This window comes from Patagioenas fasciata, chromosome 2 (genome assembly GCF_037038585.1).
Source record: "Patagioenas fasciata isolate bPatFas1 chromosome 2, bPatFas1.hap1, whole genome shotgun sequence".
In the NCBI taxonomy this organism is placed as follows: domain Eukaryota; kingdom Metazoa; phylum Chordata; class Aves; order Columbiformes; family Columbidae; genus Patagioenas; species Patagioenas fasciata.
This window is the reverse complement of record NC_092521.1, coordinates 13,885,503-13,909,470: the sequence shown is the minus strand read 5'-3', so window position 1 is coordinate 13,909,470 and position 23,968 is coordinate 13,885,503. Positions and strand designations below refer to the sequence as shown.

At 43.9% G+C, this 23,968-nt stretch overlaps 1 protein-coding gene across 8 annotated transcripts in view; it reads right to left on the bottom strand.

Annotated features, from left to right (window-relative positions):
• Positions 1 to 915: 915 nt before the first annotated feature.
• The window catches only part of ZHX1 (zinc fingers and homeoboxes 1), a 31,740-nt gene continuing 8,687 nt past the window's right edge, over positions 916 to 23,968 (bottom strand). For 5 of the 8 annotated variants that reach the window (XM_065831175.2, XM_071803825.1, XM_065831177.2 and 2 more), the window contains one exon: positions 916 to 11,502. In XM_065831175.2, the coding sequence (XP_065687247.1) occupies positions 8,661 to 11,285 (2,625 nt within the window). In that variant the 5' untranslated portion in view covers positions 11,286 to 11,502 and the 3' untranslated portion in view covers positions 916 to 8,660. Of the gene's footprint in view, positions 11,503 to 21,576; positions 21,648 to 23,968 lie in introns of all 8 variants that reach the window. The other 3 variants (XR_011737346.1, XR_011737345.1, XM_071803826.1) reach the window with 3 other exon arrangements.

Below are 23,968 nucleotides of genomic sequence, written 5' to 3'. Positions count from 1 at the left end.
GCCAGCTGGTCTCCTGGGAAAATATCGACCGAATTGCAGCATTTTGCAATTGCTAACACTGTAAACAAAAAAGGTAACTGTTTTTTTTTAAAAAAAAGGTAACAGTGTGCATAATCCAGGGTTTTTCCTAACTCCCTCATTAGCTGACGGGTGCTTGAATAAGCATTCTTTCTTTCCCCCCCCCCTTTTTTTCACTGAACCGAGTAAAACTATTTGGCCAAACCCCCGGCAGCGCTGACCACTTGCGCTCATCTCCAGGCCGGCGCACAGGTCACTGCCTCCGTTAGGGATGTGATTTTTCAGGACTGACATAAGCTACAGGTGCCTTAGACATCTTTTTGTCAGGCAGGGACAGGTCTGCAGGCAGGATGCCGGGTCCCAGCGGGCAGACAGCGTCCAAAGCCACTCCGGTTGTAGCACAACGGTTGAAGCAGGAGGGCGTGATGAGTCGGGCTGATGCAAGACGGTGACACTGCTGTGGTGCCGGCAAGTCCAGCTTGGCAGGGATGCAGAGCTCCGCAGAAAGGGCTCGTCTCGGACCCTGCTTCTCTGAGGAAAAGGCACATGTTGAAAGCAGCCACAAAGCCTGATGTCCGACTGACAGGGACTTCAGCAGAGAGGTGGTTCCTACTCACCCCTATTCTTCCCACCCCAAATATTGTAAATGTCATAATAAAGAGGAAAAGCCCGTGGCCGTCCCTGGGCTGATCAGCGACAGGCAGCTGGGCTGACACACGTGAAGCTGAGCTCACGCTGGCCGCTCGGCCGAACCCCTTCTCCAAATTCAGTGCACCTCGGGAACTGGCGAAATTCAGTTCTGTGTAACAAGAAAACAGACGTTTAAGAAGATCTGGTTTGTGACATTTTCATAAAGACGGGGTTCCTGGTTTCCACACCACCTCTTAAAAACACACACTCAGTAAGGAGACATTTATTCCATTATTTCTGTTTTCAAATTTTTGGTACAAAGTTTATTTTTGAAGTTCCCACGTGATCTGTTCTTCTACCAGCATCTTTTAGGATTTTTCTAGCTCTGATTTATTTTCTTATCTGTTGAAGCAAAAGCAGTAATTGCTACACAAAGGAATAATGACAATATTACAAATATTTTACAGCAGCATCCATTCGTCTCTTTGCCTCCAAAAAATAACAAAAATAAATCCAAAGACAAGATCCATACTGCCACAAAGGCTTAGGTTTCTAATATCCAGAAGTATGCTGCATTCCCATATATGAGTTATACAAGTCCAGCACAACTTTCCAAGTTTGTGCAGAGCCCGATAAATAAGACACAGAAATATCAGTTACGTTATACTGTTTCTAAGAACTTTTACTCTGTAAAATGTTTGGTCACTCAAAGCTATAAGCTTAATCACGTATCAAAGAACACAGGCAATAAAGCCCATCTTACTAGAACATATAGTATTAGGCCAAACAAAATATAAGGACAAAATTTAGTGGTCACCGAAGCCTCTTCAAAAAAGGTCTAAACAGAATGTTTCCATCATGTATCAGAATAAAAATGTACTGTATTAAACTTTTTTTTTACAAGCTGTCTTTTAATCAGTCTTCTATTTACAGTGCAGAACTTCTGCCAACTGCAGTAGTTTAACTTTGGCACAACACTAAGTTCCAATCCTTTTGAGTATTCAAGTCCTGTGTGTGTCCAAAAATTTTCTTGGTTTCACGAAAGATTAGGCCCATTCACAGTTAACCAGTTATCTTGAACATTTTCAAGAATTGCTTCCCCTTCACCACGTTGGGCAGCTACAAAGGAAAGACACTGTAAGCTATTGCATCATTCAAAAGAAACTCTTCATTCTTAACAGTGACAGTATTGTTGCTTCCTTTAACATCACATACACCAGACAGATCACGCAGACGCCTACATACTGGACACCTTCTAAAAACCTTGCTGGTCGTTAGTGAATCATCTTCCTCATACTTCAAATACATAACAATGCGTTAACTTAATTTCATTTCACATGTCAAACAGGACATCTAGATATATTGCAATATATTATAGAAAATTGCAAAGCGCCATCATTTCTGTAAACGAGATCGACACCTGTTCACTCTCCTGTGCACATGAAGAGCAGTACCTAGTGCCACATTTTCTATACAATATAAAGCCTTCCCAGGTAGGGCAACTCATTTTAGTGCATTTCTGTACAGACTGTAAGCACACATGCAGATAGCCAGCTATGCAAAATTGGAAACACTTTTGTGAGCTGGAACTGGAGGCGGGGGGAACATTTCGAAATCATGGAGCTCTGACAGTTGATCTTTTTGTCTCACAGATGAAGACTTGAATCTTCCAACATTCTAGCAGATTCTTTAGGGAAAGTTTTGTGATCGGTATCTAGTATTGAATAAGCCTAAGGAAATACTTTCATCAACCGGGACACAAATATTATGTGTCTTAACACACTCTAAGTTACACACAGTGCAATGTTCATATAGTCACCTTATCTCTAAAACACTTGAGAAACTCCAAATCATTTTTATGTCACAGTATTATAACCAAGGATCAGTTACTTTATGCACCACTGTAGTGCTACCTGCTTTAGAAAAAAAAAAACAAACACCACCAAAAAAAAGAAGAAAACAAACAAACAAAGGCCTCACGCTTCCCAACAAGCATCAAGTTGGAAGCAGAGGCAAGTACCATTGCAAACCACCACACACAGGCCGGGATGCCCCTCGCCCCATTTTGGGGGTCTGTCCCCCGCCTGCAGCCCCTGTCTGAGTCTGCAGGAGCCGCCCCGCATTCGGAAGCCACGCTGACCAGCTGGCTGTCCTGCACAGCTGCAGACATCAACGAGCCATCAGATGAATCTCATGAAAAGTGCTGCGGGATCCTCAGTTACCACCCCACGCTTTACAATGTTGCGTAAGTCATTTTTGCAATGACTATTCCACTGAAAAAGTGCAGATGCTCTTCACCACAGAAGGAGAAAAACCCCCCAAAGCTCAGACCGCTAAACTTGAAAACACTGGCTGTAACCCTCCTGTGCTTCAAAATCTCCCTTTTGAAAGTGACAAAACAATACAGAAATTTGAGCTATTGAGTGTGTATAAGTAGCTATTGAGGGGATTTTTCACTTTCTGTTACAACTTCCATTTTAAAATCTTCTACAGAATTTTAATACATCACCAAACCTCAAGTAACTTGACCCGCTAAGTTTGTGTCATGCTACTTGGTTAATCTCCCTATCCTAGGATGTCATGAGCTTGCAGGAGAATGCAGGTGTAACCCAGCGCTGCTCAGCACAGGGATGCGAGCCCTCTACCAGCCCTTCCCATCTCTGATTTACACTGTCATCCCAGGCATTATGAACAACTCTCAACAGTTTTACTGCGCTTCGATCGCTGGTATTATCTTTTCATTACTACTGAATCTAGGCAAAATTATTTTCCAGGAAAAAATAAATTAATTCAAAGAAAGTAGCTATATTTCATTGCACTCTATTTTTGTGCATTCAGGTTAGGGCAGGGATATTTAATGTTACAGAAGCTTAAAGATTATCTTCTCTCCTTGGGAGATATGAATATAGACAGATAAGGGACTCGGGTGGAGGACACAAATCGATACTGTCATATTTACAGAAACAAATACTGATATCCAGCCTGAATACACAGTACTGCGTTAAGTGCAAAAGGGAAAACACTCCCCACCTTAAACTACAGCTTGGTTACCCAGCAGTCAGAGACGAGTTGACAAGAGTTACTGCTGTGCTCTCACTTCAGAGGAGGAGGATGAAAGTGCCTGCATCTTTGGGCTTTCTGGCCTACAGGGACTGTGTAAGGCCATGAATCACTCTGTCTGGGCTCCAGAAGTGCTTTCTCTGTTCTGCAGAGGAGGAGGGAGTGCATTTGCCTGCCTCAAGAGTTCCTTGGCGAGCAAGAAGAAAACAGGCTTTTTGCCCAAAGCCAGCAAATCATGCACTAGAAAAATTATTTCATATCATGTGTGGACATTCCAAGTTTCCTTCCCAATAATGAAAGTTACAGCCAGACACCATATTGCTTCTAGTGTCATGAAAAAAATAAAAACCAGCACACTTTTAAAATGGTACTGGACAAGGTTAGAGAAGGGAATAGCCTCATTTACTATAATGTATGAGATAATCCACTGAATTCTAATCATGAGATACTAGATATCTTTCCTTTGTTTTCAAAACAAAGCAGGTTTCTACGTGCTAAAAATGAGTGACTGCAGTACTTCACTTGTTCTGCCAGAACGGTAAAACTTGTTCTGCTTATGAACTTTTAGGTAAGTGAATTCTGCAGGGCAAGCAAAAGCCAAGAGCCTTCAAGCCCCTGCATTTTTCCTCCTTTCCACTTCTTACAAGCCAGCGCTCCGTTAGTTCATTCAAACCTCCAGGGAGGGATAGGTCTGACTTCTTACAACAAACACCAACCTTGGGGTCGTTAAGAGGCTGATACCAGGAAGACAGCGCTGTTTAAGATGGAACCATGCTCTGCCACTGTGCTCAGAAGCAAGAGCAAAACATGCCATGAAGCAGCATGATGCAGTGCTGGTGGATGCCTCATGCAGTTGTGACACTCTTGGCTTTCTCTTAACCCTTTGCCGTCTCCCATTCTGGGACAGGATTATCTTTATTCTCTCCTTCGCTGAATTTCAGAGACACCAGTAACAAGCATCATCAGATCAGGTACTCCTGGTAGAAACAGCGTACAAAGAGGAAAGCTCTACCTTAGCTCTAAAAGAACTGGTGTTCACAGATGAATCCCAAAACAGTGCTCTGAATGGAGCTTCAGAGCAAACCAGCGATCTAGAGTTAGATCTAAGCAAGATGTAACCGTTTCCTCATCTCACTGTCAATGACAATCACTGAAGCCTGGATCATAACTAGCTCAAACCTCAGAGGCGAAGCTCCACAGCAATACAGAAAACATACCACAGGCTCACATACACAGAGCAAACAAAACCCCACACGGACACTCACACCACGACAGACACACTTTCCTGCCCCTTCCCTCCCCACTGTCAACGCAGTTCAGTCCAAGTGGCTTCCAAAACCCACTGTGGGTGTGCATGAGCTGCAGGAGGGAGCCAGGCTCAGGGCGCACAGCGATGCTCAGATTCACCATACATTATGACACTGATGTGCTTAAGTTCAGGAAGTTTCCTGCATGGAACTGGTAGAATGTAAAGGTGCTGTATCCTTTTTCTCTCGGTGACCACACAGTGCACGTTGGGCACCTCGGTGAGCAGCACAGCAGCCTAAGGGTGGCTGAGATGAATCTGAGCTCGACCACTGGTACCAGTGGCTTTGAGTTCCCACCAGCCACAACCATCATTCACAGACAGACCAGACCAGCGCGCTGGCAGCTCCTTCCACTGCTCCTCCTGCCAGTCCTGATGCGAGAGGCCTCCGGAAGGAGTTTCCCTCTCTCCCAGTATGCAATGCAAATAAACACATGCTGCAAACATGAAATAAACTGGTAATTAATGGACCCTGTTTGTTCAAACAGAAATAACAGACAGATTACAAGCAATAATGAATGCATACAATTGCTCTCCTCAGGCTGAACCCACCCAGCCTTCTCACCCTTGGCACGACTGAAAGACTTACAATGTGCGCATAGCCCAAAGGAAATGTGGGTACTCTGCATCTCTCATTAGCCAACCCACAGCACATGGTTTAATTTAAATTTTATATTCTGCAAAGAGATGAGATGTTCCTCAATGGGCTGTAAATACTGTTATAACCACTGGAATACACGGAACTGTAATATTTACAGCAAATGAAAATCTGGCCCAGTACACACCAGCTACCATCTCTGACCATTTTACTGAAAGAAGACATCTAATCCAACTATATTTAGTCTGATAAACAATGTATTTCCTCTTCCTGTGTTTTTCAGACCAGATGTGTTAAGGCCTACCATTGTAGCTCAGTGTTATTTAACAGAACACGGCCAAAATGGAAAATTTCCCAGCTTAATCATATAATTAACTTGGATCTTTTTTCCCCCCCATTTCTTAAAGAAGGCTGGATTTAATGCTAACCTAAATGCAGTCTCTGCTAACAAAAAATGGAGTTATTTGGACACATTGCTTGGGTAACTGTTTTTTTTTTTTTAAAGAAAATTAATTCTGGGTCAACCTTAAGGATTAAGGCAACTCCAGATTTTGCTTGCTAGAGGCATATTCCCAAGGATTTTAAGAATTTGCTTTAATATTTTTGGAAACTTAAAAATAGCATCTCTTTCGCTACTAGCTTTGTTCTTTCCCACTGAGCAAGCACTGCTTTTTGACCCTGCATTCCCAGCAGAGCCTGAAGTTAACACGAGTCTTTCTTTTATCTGCTGGCTCTACAACAGCCTCATCCACACCATTACCAGCCCAACAAGAATACTTTCCAACCTTGTGCCACAGTCAATGCTGAAGAGGCCCGATCCTGATCTCTCTTACACCACTGCACATCCAGACTCACGAGCAGCCCAATGAAACACAGTGACAAGACGGTTTTGCTTCCCCCCCACCTCAAAGTTAAACTGAGGGATCCTTGGCTAGTCCTCTCTAACATCGCTGGCCGCTTTGTGCCTCACCCATTTGAGTACTGGAAGCCAGGGAACGGGTTCATCATCAAATTTATGTTACACACCAAAAGCTGTTGCCTTTTTCTTTCCAGCAATCTCAAACAGTCAGAAGAGCTCACCCTGGTAAATGGCTTTCATGCAGAACATCTTCCTGCGACGCAGGCAGCCTGTTCCATCTGGGAGCAGTAGGGCAGCTAAAGCATCCAGAGAGGAAGGTGAGTCTGGGAGGTTACCAATATTTTTTTGTCTCACGTTATCCCCTTTCTTGCTTCGACCTGGGTTTTACCCACAATCAGGCATGAAAAACAGATCTAACATGGACTCTTCTGCTTCAGAAACTCATGACTAAAAGGACTTTCTTGGTCTTTTCACAGTTATCACAGTAGGGAAGAAATAATATTTCTAGAATAGGATCCTGCAGATGTGGAAACATTAGGACACATTTTCTCTTCACTAATCTGTCTCATTGGTCATCAGATGCATAAGCCTACAGAGCAGATGCTGACTGATGTGCAAAAGGAGATTGCAAGTATCCTTTCCGTCAGTGCCAATGTAGAAGCAGACAAAGCTGATGACAGCAGCACCAATTCATCATCATCTTTTGACATCTAAATATAAAGTAACATATTCCTAAAAAACGCAGACTGACAGTAGCAAGAACACAAACTACTCTTCCTCAGAGTACCAGTTCTCTAGGATGCCAAACATCTGCCTGAACTAACTTCTGTGAATTTGGTCCATTGTTTTTAAATTGCTATTTCAAACTCTACTATGACTTCAACGTCTTGAGACTTGTTTATTTTTCCCCTCTGTTTTAAAGACACTTATTTGAGATGTGGATGATTTGTATCGGGTTAAACTACTTCTGGAGTTCAGTTCAGGTAGATCAAACCATCCCTAAAAGTGTGTCCATCCAGCAGCCCTAAGAACAATCAGAACAGCGACGAGCTCAATCCATTATAATGAATTTAAGTTAAACTTGCACACAAATCATTCAGCCGGGCTATCGCTGAAGAACAATTAAACACCAGCGTGTTTATCATTCCCAAGCATCTAAAAGCCATATAACTTCATTTTGTTTGAGAATTAAAGATCATGTCATTGCCACAACTTACTTGAAAACCTTTCTTACTAGCACCTGAAGACACTTTTCATATCTGTGTGTTCTTACAAACCTCTATGCAACTCTGAACGATTCTTAGGCAGTTTCCACCTCATGTTTACCTTAAAATACAGTGTAAGATTTCAAGAAAGTACTCTTTTTAGCTAGAAATATACATACTTTTCTTACCATTTCCAGCAAAGGAAAGAATGCACAAGCTAAAAAAGAATGTTACTATCAGCTGCATCAAGTCTGTCAGGCATTTAAATTAAACTGATGTAGAATACACTAGTTAAATGTAACAAAAAGCATCTTCTAGCATTACTCATTCGGTTAGCTCATAATTATCAACAAGAAACATTTCAACACAAGTTCTGTAAACCCAAAACACTCTGAAGATACGCAAAAGGTGCCAATATCACCTCACGTTCTTAAACCAAGCAATCCTCACCCCTAAGTTCATTGATTCCTTTGTGACACTTTTCCCCTTCTCTTTTGTTTTGAACTCTTTCTTTAAGAAATAAATCCAGGCCTTGAAACCTTTCAGGCGAAGCGATGTTTGCAAAAAGACATCTTAGGTTTTTGTGTCTTCCTCCTTCATGAGCAGGCAATGCTCTCCTACATCAACGAAAAAATGCGTCTGTGTTTTTTTTGGAATTAAACAACATAAGGCAATTAAATATTGAGAAGCAGTCACGTGAATGAAGAACATGAACCTTCCCATCGGTGACGTGGATGGAAGAGGAGGAGCTGAACTGGGTCTGATTTATAACCCCACGTCCTAGGCTAGGCCTGAGCAGGTCCATCTCTCGTAGCGAGGAAGCCAATAGTTGTTGCCTCCACAGGTAGCATCTTTCCCATGTTCTTTTAGGTGGAAGAAAGACGCTAAGCAGATGCTTGCTAAACTGAAGGCCATGAAAAATCATTTGGCTCTTCACTGGAACATCAAACCTAATTCATAGGTTTCTGGCCCCCAAATTGCACATCAATCTGATTTTGAAAGTTTACGCTTAACGTGTCGGGGGGGTTCCCAGGTATCACTATCATCTGTTTCTTCCTCATCTTCCTGATCTTCCAGCATTTCATCTTCCTCCTCGTTCTCATCAAACAGCTCTATTCCAAGTTCTAACCTCCTTTGCCTTTCTGCAAACCACTCTCTGACCTGCTCATACCCCATGTGAGATTTGGCTACCAGTTCATCGAGGTCTTGCTCATTAAGGAATTTGTGCTTCATATAGTAGTCCTTCAGGATCGCTGTTCCAGTTTTGAATTTGATGACAGACACACCTCTGTCCCAGCAATTTAACCTCTTGCTTCCCCGAGGCCTCCCCCGCGGCCTCCCTCTCCCCCTCCCTTTGGGTCTCCCTCTCCCTCTCTTCCTTGCAAAGCCTTGGCCGTTCAGGCTGTTCGCATTGGCGCTCTGGTAATAATAATACCATTTCAATCCCCCATTTTTCCAGGCGTAGCGAGTATCTCCAAACCAGCTCACAATTTCCGATCTTGGGAGCCCAGTTTCTTCTGCCAGCTTGTTGTATTCTTGTGGAGATGGCCACTGAGTGCGGACAAAGGAACTTTTGAGCATGTGCAACTGCTCTGGTGATTTTTTGCTTATTTTGCTTGAAGTGGAACACCCTGATTTTGCTCCTGCTGCTCCATCTCCCACAGATGCTTCTCCAGCCTCTTCTTTTGAGCTGCCAGCATTGCTCTCATTCAAGTCAGCTCCCTCTTCCTTCAACACATTAGATTTCCTTCTTTCTGTAAACCAGGCATCAATCTCTCTCCTGGTCAGTTTGGTTTGGGCTCTTAACCTATTCATCTCCTCATCAGTTAGGACAGGGTTATTAAGAAAACTTGCCTGGAGGACCTGCAGCTGTTCAGCAGTCTTCTCTTTGAATTTCTGTGGGGTGAAATCAGGAAAAGTGCTCCACGATGACTTGCTCTGTGGAGCGACTCCCGTTGGGGACTCATTCATTTCATCGCTTGAATCAATAACAATGGTGGCACATGAATCACTGTTGAGATGAATCCCGTGATTATTCTTTGAGTTTCTCTGATTGTAGCGTGTATCGCTGAACCACTTCTTGATCTCTCCTTTAGTCAGGCCCGTTATTTTCATAAGTCTAACAATTTCTGAATCTTGAGGAAACTGATTTTTAAGGTAGCTGACTTTCAATTCTGCCAGTTGTTCCTTTGTTTTTTTTGCCCGGATGCCGAAGGAGTCGGGATTCATCAGCGCAGATTCGTTTTTGATAGGTTGGGGGGCTGGAACGGCAGCTACTTGTTTGGTTTCTGCAATAGGCTGAGCAGTGTGAATCTGACTCTTCTGTAACTGTGTTTGGTTTGGGACTCCTGCTACAGTCAAAGCTATTGGGGCTGTTACTGGTAACGTGTTTGCACCTGCAACTTGAGTGAGAACAAGTCCTGGCTGACCAACTATTTGGCATGTCTGTAAAATTGAAGGTAAACCATTGCTAGCGGCAGAAATGTGTGCCGGAATAACGGTAATTGTCTGTGGCACAGTATGCACCGTGCCATTAAATTGTTTCCTCCTTGCTTCCTCCACTTCCTCTGGTGTCCAGCTTACACCGTGTTTCAGACGCTGGGCAGAAAACCATATTTTAATCTGTTCCTCTGTGTACTTGGCTTGAGTGGAAAGGACAGTGATTTCCGACATGGTTGGATATGGGAATTTGTTGTAGGTGTTAAGCAAAAGGGGATTGTTGTCCAAAGCAGTGTTATAGGCTGGAATGCTGTTTACAGGTATGAGGACTTTTGGGATCAGGTTTGAGTTCTGTGGGGCTGTGACAGCTGTTATAACCTGTGCCACCCCCGGCTGAAGCACCGGTGCTGGAGTCACCACCGCGCTGGCCACGTCTGCTGCGCTGCACACGACCGGATGGCTCGCCTTTGACTCGGAAACTGCTGGCGGTGGGTTTTCCGCTGCTTCTTCAGATTTTGGCTCATTTTCAGTTCCCTTTTCTTCACCAGGAATTTCATCAACTACATTGTGGAAAACGGCGATACGTTTAGTCTCTGTTTTGTTTTTCATCATTTTCATAATAGGAGTTTTGCTAATTGAGATCCCTGATGAGGGGACCTCAGAAGAGTCGGCCTGTTCAGCGTTTTCTTCTCTGACAAAACTCCCATCAAAAGTGAGATCATTTACTGTTTGTTCGAAGATTGTCTGATTATTACGTTTCACCATGGTCAATTTGAAATTCTCCTCTCCAGGGTGGTACTTCAAATTGTGTTCTGAGAGAGCATCATATCTTTTGGTAAGAAAATTGCATTCTACACAAACGTAGGATGAATTTAGTACTACGTTGGGATGTTCTGAATCCACGTGAAAAGTAAACATGTTGAGATCTGGAGTTTGAAAAGAACAGTATTTACACTCGTAACCACCTTCTACTTTATTTGTATTTTTATGATTGTCTGAATCCACACACTCATGAGCATCCTCATCACTTGTTACGCTCTCTGCTGTGGGGTTATCTGCTGGCGCGACTGCAGGTGGTCCTTCCTCTGCGTCTGATACCATTTCTAGATCTGGATCCTGCTCGTTGGCTAAGACCATGCACGGTGTTGTTGATTTTCGTTTACTTGCCATGCCTGTTATGTGGCAATGACTGTGACTGGTCAGATACAGACTTAGCTTCAAGCTCTTCTTGATTAATAATAATGGCTTTCGGTACTTCAAGTCAGTTCTTGTAAAGTCTCAACATTCATCCCATTAGCAGCTTTTCTTTTGTAGTGCAATCAGGTTAAAAATAGATAGTTGAGGATGAAATGTTGAGACACACTGCTTTAAAGTCCACATTCACCACCTGTAGCAAAGAAGAGACAACGGAATTAGTTCAATTTAAAGAGTAACTTCTATTTTGCTACACATTTTGGCATAAGGTAATTCAGCCTTCTGGGGTTCAGTCTGCCACTGTTCACCCCCTGTAACCAGCAGACCCATTCCAAAAAGAGTTACTCAAAGCTAAGTTAAGAAAGGTAAAATCCAACCACTTATTACAGACTGAAATTTGTTTTCGTTCGTGTCAATGCACTGAAACGCACAAAGCAGGATGGTGTAAACCAGGTAACTGACTGTTTCCTTTTCTTCAGAAGCCTTTTCGTTGGCACAACGCCGAGGTCAGTTATCCTACATGATTTCTGCAGTGTTTACTTTGGGCTGTTTTGCCTAACCTATGACAACTTATCTCCTCTGCCCTGTAAGCTCAAGTCCTTCCTATCACAAATTTGAGCCCAGTGTGACACCTCCAGTACTGACCCTGTGACGTCTTTCATGTCAGAGGTTGTGAAAGGTCCCAGAAAATGCAGGTTTAGAATGTTTTACTATTGCATTATACATGTGAGCATGAGTGTGTGCAGGGCCTTTCTCCTCAGTCTGAAAACAGACAAGACAATGTGGTTTTAAGGCACTTTGACAGACAAAACATGATTATCCTTTCTTCCTAGCTCCCCAAATGTCATTCTCCAATTGAAGACCAATCCCAAACCAATAAAAGTTAATTGCTAGCACATGGCAATTAACTAAAATCTGTTTTCATGCCTCTATGCATTAACAGGGACATGATTGATTGTGTGAACTGTACCAGAGAGAAAAAGCATTAAAGACCGATACAGCAAGGAGATGCCAAACAAAATTACATATTCTCTGTTTAGAATTCCTTGTCCATTTCTAAGAAAAACTAAAGTACCGCTAAATAAATTTGAGGCCTACAGAAATTCAGAGAATAAATATAATCCTAAATAGCACAGACTGGAATTTCATCCCACGGGGACCACAACTAGTCTGTTGGAAATGATGCACAGACTTGTGCAGAGGGTTATAAACTCTGCTAATAGTTTTCTTCTTGGAACAAAATCTTACACTGATTTCTTACACTAGAAATCCCATAGGTACATGAACTTTTAGATAGTGGAACATAATCTGTTTCCCAAAGTGGGGGCACGCCGAAGTTCAAGGGGAATACTCAGTAGCTGTTTCAGAAGGTTTAGAAAGGGAACAGCATATAACAGATTAAAAACAGAAGGCCAGCTTTGTTCATGACAAAGTCTTAAAGGAAAAAGAACAATGTGAAAGGAAGAAAGACAGGTACAAGAAATTGGAAAGCGAAAAATACTATTTCTCACTGTATGAGAAGATGATTATTTTTTATTATAGGAGGGCAGAGGCTGTGGATAGGAAGGAAGATAAATAATTCTTAGAGTCACATTTTTTCTTTAGGCAAAAGACAGAAGGGTTCATCCATAGCTGCCACCCAGTGCTGCTCCATAAGCTCTGGTTTTGAAACTGTGTGTGTCTCACCTCACTTCTTCATAAAAATCCTCCCCATATGTTTTTAAGAGTCACCGTCTGCACTACTTCTGTGCTTACATCCAGAGTGCACAGCCTGACATGACAGGCTTTTTACACCAAGGATATGGTTACACAGCATAAAGGACACTGACAGTGCTCAATAAATCTTGGGAAATCATCACTCCAGGATGACAATTATTTAATAGTACTGGAGTTGAAAGATACCCTTCTTCCACAAGTTAATGCTGGCAGTCTGTAAAACTGCACAGAAGTATAAAAGATATTTATTTTCATGTATATACAAAGTACACATTGCAGGCCACCTCATTTATCTTTGCAGGGAGAGAACGATGAAGCGAAGCTAAATGGATCTATGCGCCTCTGTGTCGTGAGGGACGAGAGGTAGAGCACTATTAACCACACTGCTGCTCCGTGGGGCTGGAGGGCTCTTCACAAAAGACAGACAACTGCCAAGACTCAGCATTGAGCAATGCTCTTGGGGAAGAGCTGGGTGGTATTACCTAATCTTTCTGCCATCTTGAGTAAAATTTCAGAAATGCCAGAAATGCCGATTTTTAAGAGCTACTTCACAACTGGTTTTGCTGGCTGAGGTTACAGTTTGAGAAGCGACTGCGGTGCTCTGCAGTGCCTCATTGCTAGTGCAGCACCTAGGATCTGTAGGCAGAGCCTGAGTGAGCTCTGAGCCTGCTTTGCTCCCCCAGGTGCCCCTCTGCAATAAGTTGGAGGCCCTGCATCTTGAAGGAGATGTAGGTGAGGATGTGATGCAAGGCCTGCCTACGAGGCCACGTAGGAGAGGCGGTTGACTCCATGCCTCAAGACTGCCTCAGATAAGAAAGAAAGAAAGGTAATTGTAGTAGGAGATTCCCTTCTGAGAAGGACAGAGGGCCCAATATGCAGAGTTGACCCTCATCATAGGGCAGTTTGTAGTCCACCCAGAGCCCAGATCAGGGACATCACCAGGGTACTCCCCAGCCTGGTGCACTCAATGGACTACTATCCGCTACTGATCTTCCAGACAGATGGGGAGGAAGCTCCATCCCGCAGTCTGAGGGGAATGAAGAAAGATTTCAAGGCCTTGGGATGGTTGGTGAAAGAGTCTGAGGCACAAGTTATTTTCTCTTCCCCCCTTCCATTTTTGGCGCCAATGTGGGATGGAATAGAAGAATTCAGTCCATGAATGACTGGCTACAAGACTGGTGCTACAGGCAGGGCTTTGGATTCTTTGATAATGGCTGGTTTTATAGGACACCAGTCCAGACAGTGTTATGTGGGAAAGGTTTATCTCGCAGGGGCAAAAGGATGCTGAGATAGGAATTAGCAAGGCTTATTTGGAGAGCTTAAGACTAGATTTGAAGTGTGTGGGGGTTGTAGCTGGGCTTGTATCAGTGGGGCAGCACTCTAGAATTGATGAAGACCAGGAGGCCTCTCATACCCCTAGGGTGGAATCACTGTGCTCAGCTCACTCTCTGAAATGCCTGTACACCAATGCACACAGCATGGGGAATAAGCAGGAGGAGTTAGAAACCTGCGTTTGGGCAGGAGATTATGACCTGGTGGCAATTACAGAGACATGATGGGACAGCTCACGTGACTGGAATGTGGTCATGGATGGCTACGTCCTTTTCAGGAAAGACAGGCCAGCCAGGCATGGTGGTGGAGTTGCTCTTTACGTGAGAGAGCAACTGCAATGTATTGAGTACTGTCCAGGCACGGATGAGGGGCAAGTTGAGAGCCTATGGGTGAGAATTAAGGAGCGGACTGGCAGGGGTGATACTGTTGTGGGTGTCTATTACAGGCCACCAGATCAGGGTGATGAAGTTGCCGAGGCCTTCTACAGACAGCTGAGAACAGCCTCACAGTCACAGGCCCTGGTTGTTGTGGGGGATTTTAACTTCCCTGATGTTTGCTGGAAGGACTACTCAGCCAGCCAGCCACAGTCCAGAAGGTTTCTCCAGTGCCTTGACGATAACCTTCTGATGCAAATGGTTGACAAGCCGACTAGGAGAGGTGCACTGCTGGATCTCATCCTCACTAACAAGGAGGGTCTGGTTGAAGCAGTAAAGGTTGAGGGCTGCCTGGGTTGCAGCAACCAGGAGATGGTGGAGCTCAGGATCTCATGTGGAAGGAAAAGAATATCAAGTAGAATCGCAACCCTGGACTTCAGTAGGGCCAACTTTGGCATTTTCAAGCAATTGCTAGGAGAAATCCCATGGGAAAGGGTACTTGAAGGTAAAGGTGTCCAAGATAGTTGGTTAGTGTTCAGGGACTGCTTCTACCAGGCTCAAGATCAGAGCATCCTGACCATGTAGGAAGTCAAGGAAGGGAGCCGGGAGACCTGCGTGGTTAAACAGGGAACTGCTGGGTGAGCTCAAGTGGAAGAGGAGATTTTACAGATCACGGAAGGAAGGGTTGGCCACTTGAGAAGAATATAAGGCTGTTGTCAGAGGATGTAGGGAGGCAATCAGGAAAGCTAAGGCCTCCTTAGAATTAAAACTTGTGAGCAGCGTGAAGTACAACAGAAAAAGCTTCTTTAAATACATGGCAGATAAAACTAACATTAGAGGCAATGTAGGCCCACTGATGAATGGGGTGGGTGCCCTGGTGACAGAAGATACAGAGAAGGCGGAGTTACTGAATGCCTTCTTTGTCTCTGTCTACTCTGCCGGAGGCTGTCCTGAGGAGCCCTGTACCGCTGAGGCCCCAGAGGAAGGCAGGACAATGGAGGAGTTTGCCTCGGTTGATGAGGACTGGGTTAGGCAGCAATTAGGCAATCTGGACATCCATAAATCCACGGGTCTGGATGGGATGCACCCGTGGGTGCTGACGGAGCTGGCTGAGGTCATTGCTGGACCACTCTCCATCATCTTTGCCAAGTCCTGGGAAATGGGAGAGGTGCCTGAGGATTGGAGGAAAGCAAATGTCACTCCAGTCTTCAAAAAGGGCAAGAAGGAGGACTGGGGTAACTATAGAGCGGTCAGCCTCACCTCCATCCCTGGGAAAGTGATGGAACAGCTTATCCTTGGTGCCATCTCAAGGCATATCAAGGATAAGAGGGTCATTAGGGGGAGTCAACATGGCTTCACCAAAGGGAAGTCAAGTTTGACCAACCTCATTGCCTTTTATGAGGACATAACAAGGTGGACAGACAATGGCAAAGCAGTGGATGTGATCTATCTTGATTTCAGTAAAGCATTTGACACGGTCTCCCACAGCATCCTTACAGCTAAACTGAGGAAGTGGGGACTGGATAACTGGGTAGTGAGGTGGACTGTGAACTGGCTGAAGGAAAGAAGCCAGGGAGTTGCGGTCAGTGGAGCGGAGTCCAGATGGAGGCCTGTATCTAGTGCAGTGCCTCAGGGGTCAGTACTGGGGTCTGTATTATTCAATATATTCACCAGTGACTTGGACGAGGGAATAGAGTGTACTATCAGCAAATTTGCTGATGACACCAACCTGGGAGGAGTGGCTGACATGCCAGAAGGCTGTGCTGCCATCCAGAGAACTGGACAGGCTGGAGAGTTGGTTGGGTAAAATTTAATGAAATATAACAAGGGAAAGTGTAGAGTCTTGCATCTGGGTAGGAACAACTCCAGGTTCCAGTATAAGTTGGGGAATGAGCTATTAGAGAGCAGCGCAGGGGAAAGAGACCTGGGGTCCTGGTGGACAGCAGGATGACCATGAGCCAGTACTGTGCCCTTGTGGCCAGGAAGGCCAATGGCATCCTGGGGTGTATTAGAAATGGGGTGGTTAGTAGGTCAAGAGAAGTTCTCCTTCCCCTCTACTCTGCCCTGGTGAGACCACATCTGGAATATTGTGTCCAGTTGTGGCCCCTCAGTTCCAGAAGGACAGGGAACTGCTGGAGAGAGTCCAGTGTAGGGAAACAAAGATGATTAAGGGAGTGGAGCATCCTTATGAGGAAAGGCTGGAAAAGCTGGGTCTCTTTAGCTTGGAAGAGACTGAGGGGTGACCTCATGAATGTTTATAAATGTGTAAAGGGTGAGTGTCATGAGGATGGAGCCAGGCTTTTCTCGATGACAACCAACGATAGGACAAAGGTACAAAGGTACCAACTGGAACACAGGAGGTTCCACTTGCGAAGAAACTTCTTCTCAGTGAGGGTGACAGACACTGGAACAGGCTGCCCAGGGAGATTATGGAGTCTCTTTTTCTGGAGACATTCAAAACCCACCTGGACACATTCCTGTGTAGCCTCATCTATGTGTTCCTGCTCCGGCAGGGGCACTGGACCAGATCTTTCGAGGTCCCTTCCAATCCCTGACATTCTGTGATTCTGTGAGCTGACGGGCTCACTGAGGACAGTACAGGGCGCAAGTGAAAGCAACGTTTGACCCGACATGCAGCATTGAAGCATGATCCAGATAAGGCTGGAGATAACGAATAACACAGGAAACCTGTCCAACAAATCAGTAAGTGTTTTTCTCCAGTCCCTTCATTTACCCAACAGCGTTCACAGTGCCTGTAACCCTACAGGTCCACGTGCAACCACATCACCTGCGGCCTTTGAGCTAAATCTCTGTATCATATCTCTGTCTGCCATGGTTCAGTTTCGCTCACTAAAATCCCAACAAAGCCGGGTGTTTGCAACCCTTCCCAGCCTTCTTTCCTCTACAGACTTTATAGAAACTTCCATTCTCTTCTCTTTGGTGCTAAGAGGATTGTTTCGTTTGTAGCACCCTGCTTGACATGTTCTCTCAGTTTTGCAGGGGATTATGAAATATGGAAACCCACACTCAAGTAGTTTATCCAACCAGTTATGCATCCCCCTTGTCCTTCAGGTCTTCTAAAACACCTCCCTGGTACTGCTAATGGGAACGCCATGCAGGACCTTGCCGTGTATCTTTACTTCAGTAAGGTTTGCAACATCCTGTTCCAACAGGGTGATTACTCCACCTAAAAATGAAACCCCATTGGCTTGACATAATCTGGTTTTGACAAATCCACCTTTTTAAGGATCTTGTTGCAATTCTCTAGGTTCTTACAGATCGGTTTTTAGTCAATTCTTCCTGTATCGTCCTGGGAATGAAGAACCCATTAGCTGATCTGCGATTCTCTATGTGTTCTCCTCCTGTGCTCATGCTTGTCCCTCAGTTAAGACAAGATACTCTGTCTGCCTGTCTTAGGCCCATCTGAGACATCTCCGCACCCTCCAGGAATTCCTGAAGGTCATCACTAATGGTTCAGAGATTTTTTTGGCTTGTCCCTTACATACTTTAGGGTCAAATACATGACTTAATATTGTTTAAGATTTCCTCTAGCAATTGCTTTGTCAAAACCAGCATTTTTCAATTAAAGAATCCCAAGATAAACTTTCAATCAGTTGTACTTTTAATGTCTCAAGACATTCATCACCACAATTCCCCTTCGTAATTTTACCTCAGATTTTCATACAATCGACATGCCTAGCAAAACCAGCCCATGAAACAGACATTTTTCCAGGAAAGTACCAAAGTAAGTGCAGCCATACTTTTTGGACAGTCCAGAATCTTTGAGATGACAATTGCTCAGGACACTGCTCTTCAGAAGCAGACCATGAACACTTTATAAACTTCGATTCATTAATAATTAAAAATTAAGACAGATGTGGAATTTGAGAGTGGAATTCAACATTTAAAGTTGCCTCTACAGCACATTTGGACAAATATTTATAAAAGTACTTTCTAAATGCAGGCAGAAACATTCTGCTCCTTTGCGTATAGTTTGAGAAGGAACAGACAAAGGGTTGACAGTAGAAGACACACATAAAAGAACCTGTTTCTAGTATTATTTTTTTACCCACCTCTTCCTTTCCTCCCCCAAACATGAGCTGCTGATGCAGCAAGAAAATAAATGAGATTACAGAACATATTCACTGCGTGTTCAGTTTGTATGCTTTATGAAAAGGCATTTTTCTCTGCTGTATAACACTTCCACACCAGCGTGCAGCAAAAGCATTCCAACAAAAAATCCCGACCCAAATAATGTGATTATAAGAATATGCGCAAACAGGGTGGCTCAGGAGAAGATGAAGCAACAAAAACTGCTTCTAACTGTTAAAATCACCTAGATTGCCTATGAACTCTCTCAACACAAAAAACATTGTTTTGTCTTCTCCTTATATTGTCTGATTAATCCATGACAATACACAATTGTTGATCCTTTGTTTAGCCTCCTTCTAACTATTACCATTTATTCAGAGTAGACGTATCCACGTCAAAAACTATTCTGCACAGAGCTCAGTACAGGCTAATGTGCCGTGACCTGTGCTGCCTCTCAGCAAGAAGGATGAAGGACTTGATTTTACAGTGTCATTTTCTTCAGTTGTTCATTATCTGCAAAGTTCAGAGAGCATTACTGCTTATGACTCCAAAATAAAGACTGATCTCTATCTAAACCCTGCAATATTCACATTCGATTTGCATTTTAAAATGAGGTCTGGTTGTAGTCCAACACAGGAGCGCAACTTGTCAACTGATTTCAGCAGGACTTGGTGTGTGCTACAAGGATCAGGGCACACTGAGGGTCCTTGCTGCGTTACAGTTTGTGCTGAGGGGGGCACATACCAAAAGCTGGGGTGCCGCCTGTCCACTCATAGCCCCAAGTCCTCCAGTTCCAGACCTGTGCTGGAGCACAGGGAAGCGACACCAGGCCCAGCAGAGGCTGAGAGGACCCTGCCACAGGACACGTGACTTTCTCCATTACCCCCTATCCCTATTGGCTTTAATGGGTAACCAGCAGGTTCCATCCAAGTAAACTTGAAAATTTCAGGCCAGAAGTGACCACTCAATGACCTGGAGTATCCTTCTCTATTACAAAATATCCCCCACATACCTCTACGCACAGTGACTTGTGCAACTGCTTTTGACACACAAAGCCATAACCCGTTTTTATGTCTGATCATACAGAAACTACTCATCAAACATGACAAGTACTGAACAATCATGGGTGCACTGATGAAGATATACCTTTAATGTACTATATGTATTATATACCTTCAATATATGGTGTGCGTCTCTGCTCCTCAGTTGCATAAGCTTGTATTTTCTATATGATCCATAGCAGCTAAACCTCACATGGGCAAGTCTTTTATTTTTTGACCTCTAAAGTGTTCAATTCAAACCGTGAGCACTCAGCACTTTTAACATCAGACATCTTGACATGTTTATTCTTAAAAGTGAGTATCAGACTTATGCAAATGCTTATCATACCAAATAAAATGGCAGTAGAGTTAGGGACACTTCTTTTGCATGGCTACAGTTCTGTTTTGTTTTGCTTCCTGTGCTGTTACATAGAAAAAGGAAAGGAGGAAGAAATAAGCTATTGACATGAAAAGATTTTTAAATATGTTTCAGGTTGAATAAACATTTAATTAATCACCAAAATGTTTCATATTGGCTTTTAAAAACATAGAACAGTAAAAAATTATTAATTTAAAAAATTGTTTATCGAAAAAGCTTCTCCTTAAAATGTCAAAACAAAAGGTTTTATTCTCCTGGGATCTCCTTCTTTAAAATGAAACAATCTGGCACAGACATGATTTCACAAAATGTTCCTTTTGACTTGAATCTGCATTTCTTTTCCCCCTAGACGAAAAATTTCTAGAGATCTTCATTTTCCCAGGCCCTTGTCTAGTGCTGGAAGTATAAGAGCTTCCCGGAGCTTGTGTCCCCAGATACCTTTCAGCCTCTCCAGAGCGCAAAGCAGCCGTCCTACAGATGGTCTCCTCTGCTAGATCGCCCGACTCATTCTCTAATCATCCCTCGTGCTGCACAGGAACCCCCGCGCTTTTAAAGGTGACACAGCTCAGCACAGATTGTCTCCCTCTCCTCTCCCCCTCCTCCACTGATCACAACTCACTGTACGCGCCTTCGTCACATTGGAAACCAGATTTCGAATCGGCTGCTATCTGCTTTCATTAATATTTGCTTGTCATCAGAGCAAAATGATATTTTCTCAACAGCAATTAACAGTCTTGGGAGCTATCTGGGTCTCAGGGCTTACCAGCTCCCAAGGCTTTTATACCTCCTGCGGGGCCAGTGGCTTTTGCAGGAGCACGGGAAGCAGCAGCAGCTAAAGGACTGTGCTGATGATGCCAATACAATAACCAGATACATGGAGGGGGAGGATCCATTTAACACAGGTAGTTTAAAAGCAGCCTGTAAGTGTGCATGACGGGCATAAAAGCACCATCAAGTGCAGGTAACAAAACATCCTGCAAATTCTACCTTGGATACAAGAAGGTGGTGATATGTTATGACTCATAGTTTTTTTTAAACAGCAGAATGCATTTCTCAGACCTCACGGCTAGATCCTTGCCAAATCTGAATTTCCTATGTCAAATCCCTGAGGCACAGAGCTGTTCAGAAAAAAGATAACACAGCTTTTACATTGAGATTGCCTCTCTCCCCCTCCTTGCTTCCCTCCTGTTAATTTCACTCTTGAACCAGCTGAACATGCCCCCAAAACTCAATGAATGAAGAACAAAAGCAGCCTCCAAATAGAAACAATATGCGAGAAATTCTCATTTCAACGATTATAAGATGCTGAAAATGAGGACTCAGAATGGACTCACCAGGTGACACTAATACACATTGCTGCATGCTCCACATGTACAGGCAGACTTGCGCACACCAGGATTCAGACCTGTAATTTAAGTAACTTGTAAAGGATCCCAAAATACTTGAAATAAATGTATAAATCCAGTGTTCGTATAAGCCAGTGTTTTATGAATGAGGAAAAAGCATCAACTTGGATTGTCACTTTAAAAGAAAAAAAATAATATTACAGTTCTATTGCATGGCCCGACATTAGCGCATTATCAAGGCTGCAACTATTCTTTAGAGCCTCCCCTGCCACTTAGGCTACCGTGGGCTTCTGCTCACATGTGCTTCCTCAGAACCTCCTCTGCATGCCCTGGATACACCTGCTTCCCATCCCATCCCCTCCTTAAAGCCTCCTCCAGCCTCTCAGGTCTGCTGCCACTTTGTGAGAAGGTCAAGTTGCACAGAGTGCATAAAAAGTCCTGTATTTTCTTTGCCACATGATTTGCTTCTCCACTTAGGAAGTAAAAAAATGCAACTTTAGAGCTGACATTTTAAAACTTTTTTGTTTTTTAAATGTGGCTCCAGAATGCTTTCAGTGTCATGTAACAGCTTGACAATTGTAAGCTGAATCACATAAATTAAGGACAGACAAAACCAAGAATGCACCTAGTCCCTACTGACAGTCCCCACATGCCAGAGAGATGCAGGAAAATGTCGTGTTCACGCCTGCAAGCACAGCTGATGTTACTGAAGTTCTTCAGGGTGTTATCCTCTGATAACACTGGTGATGCCGCAACACTTTCACAACACAAATACAACACTTAAGTTTCCCTCTCCATATTCAGGGCACTTGGTTGCTGCCATTAAGTGCAAGTCTTCCCACTAAATCACTGCCATGACCAAGGTGAGGCTGTCAAGTTATTATAGCTCAGGTTTACCTGCCTCTCACTGCACCACCTTACTCTTGGTCTGCTACAGATGAACATAACTTCAGGAGCATGGTGATGGTGGAGTAACAGCATCTCAGCGCTGGTGAGGAGCTGTGACCAGCTGTCTAGAAGGGCTGTGGAGATCTGCTGGGAACTTCAAAAGAATTTCCATCTTTGGAAGTTCTCAAAACTTGGTAGGACACCGAACAACCCTCTCTATCTTCCCAGTTAACTTTGCTGACCCGGAGGCTGGACTAGATCATTTCCAGAAGTCCCTTCTAGTCTAATATTTCTCTCTAGGGTTTGGGGATATTTCAGGTTATGACTACAAGGAAGGGGGGCGGCCCAAGCTGCCTGCATAAACACTCTCTGCAGGTCTCAGCTATCTCATAAAATACCACTATATACCAAGTTAACCTTTGCAAAAAGCAAAGCATTTTTATTTGCAACAGTGACCTGACTGCACCCCCCTGCTGAGCACTGTACTCCACTACTTAGATGCTCCCGCTGATTTCTGTGGGAGATAATGTCTTATTCTGTGTGTGACAAAGAGTTATCCCCCTTTCTCACCCCCCCTGCCTCACGCATTCAGAGTGGATAAACACTGTTTGCTGCCAATCAGCCCCGTGACAAAAAAGGTAAAAGATAGGGGACTACAGAGCCTTCCAAGTATAACACAGGAATAAAAAGCTGAATCTCGAAGTACAGTCACCTGCGGGTGTTGGAGAGATGACTGTGTACTCAGGTTACCACAGAGTAATGAAGGGTCTTAAAGCGTCATCAGACCAGAACAAGTATCTCAGCCCGTGGCACAGTGGGTTTGCAGTCATTGTGTTTAACATGTTCTACTTCACAAGCACTGCCGGATTCAGAGCCCAGCAATGGCCTGACGCTGTCTCACACCGCTCCCGGCTCACCTAAACCAAGGTCTTCAATGCAGCAGCAACGTAACCCAGTAAGAACCATCAAGCATTCCACCAGACTGGTTCCCTGCTCCACTGTTACCCAGGCTGACAGCCCAAACCTTGCATGTGAACCTCACCTCTGCGACTGACTTTCCACCAGACACATGAGCCCTCTCAGAGCCCTGCTCGAGGGGACAACCCTAGTTTAGGAGCCATTGGACGAGGCGAGCCCGAGGCTGCACCTTCTGCCCTGTCTGCTGAACTCCTGCAGGAAAAGCACACGAATTATCAAAACCAGCCTACCTGGGTTCACTTTTTGTCTCTCACGTACTAGTATAATGGTGCAAGATGAGCACAACAGGATTTCAGTGGGAAATACGTAGTTAACTAAAACACTGTGCTTAGAATGAAGAGCTGTGGGGCTGCTGCTTTTTTGCATTAAACATAATTTTAAAAGTTGGATTAGTTCCTTTTTTAAATATGTACGCAGTTTAAAGCTGTATAAATATCCTAGGGTCAAAATCATAGACTCACTGATTGAAATGAGAATGGGCAATAGAACTTTATTTAAAAATACTGTATGTGTT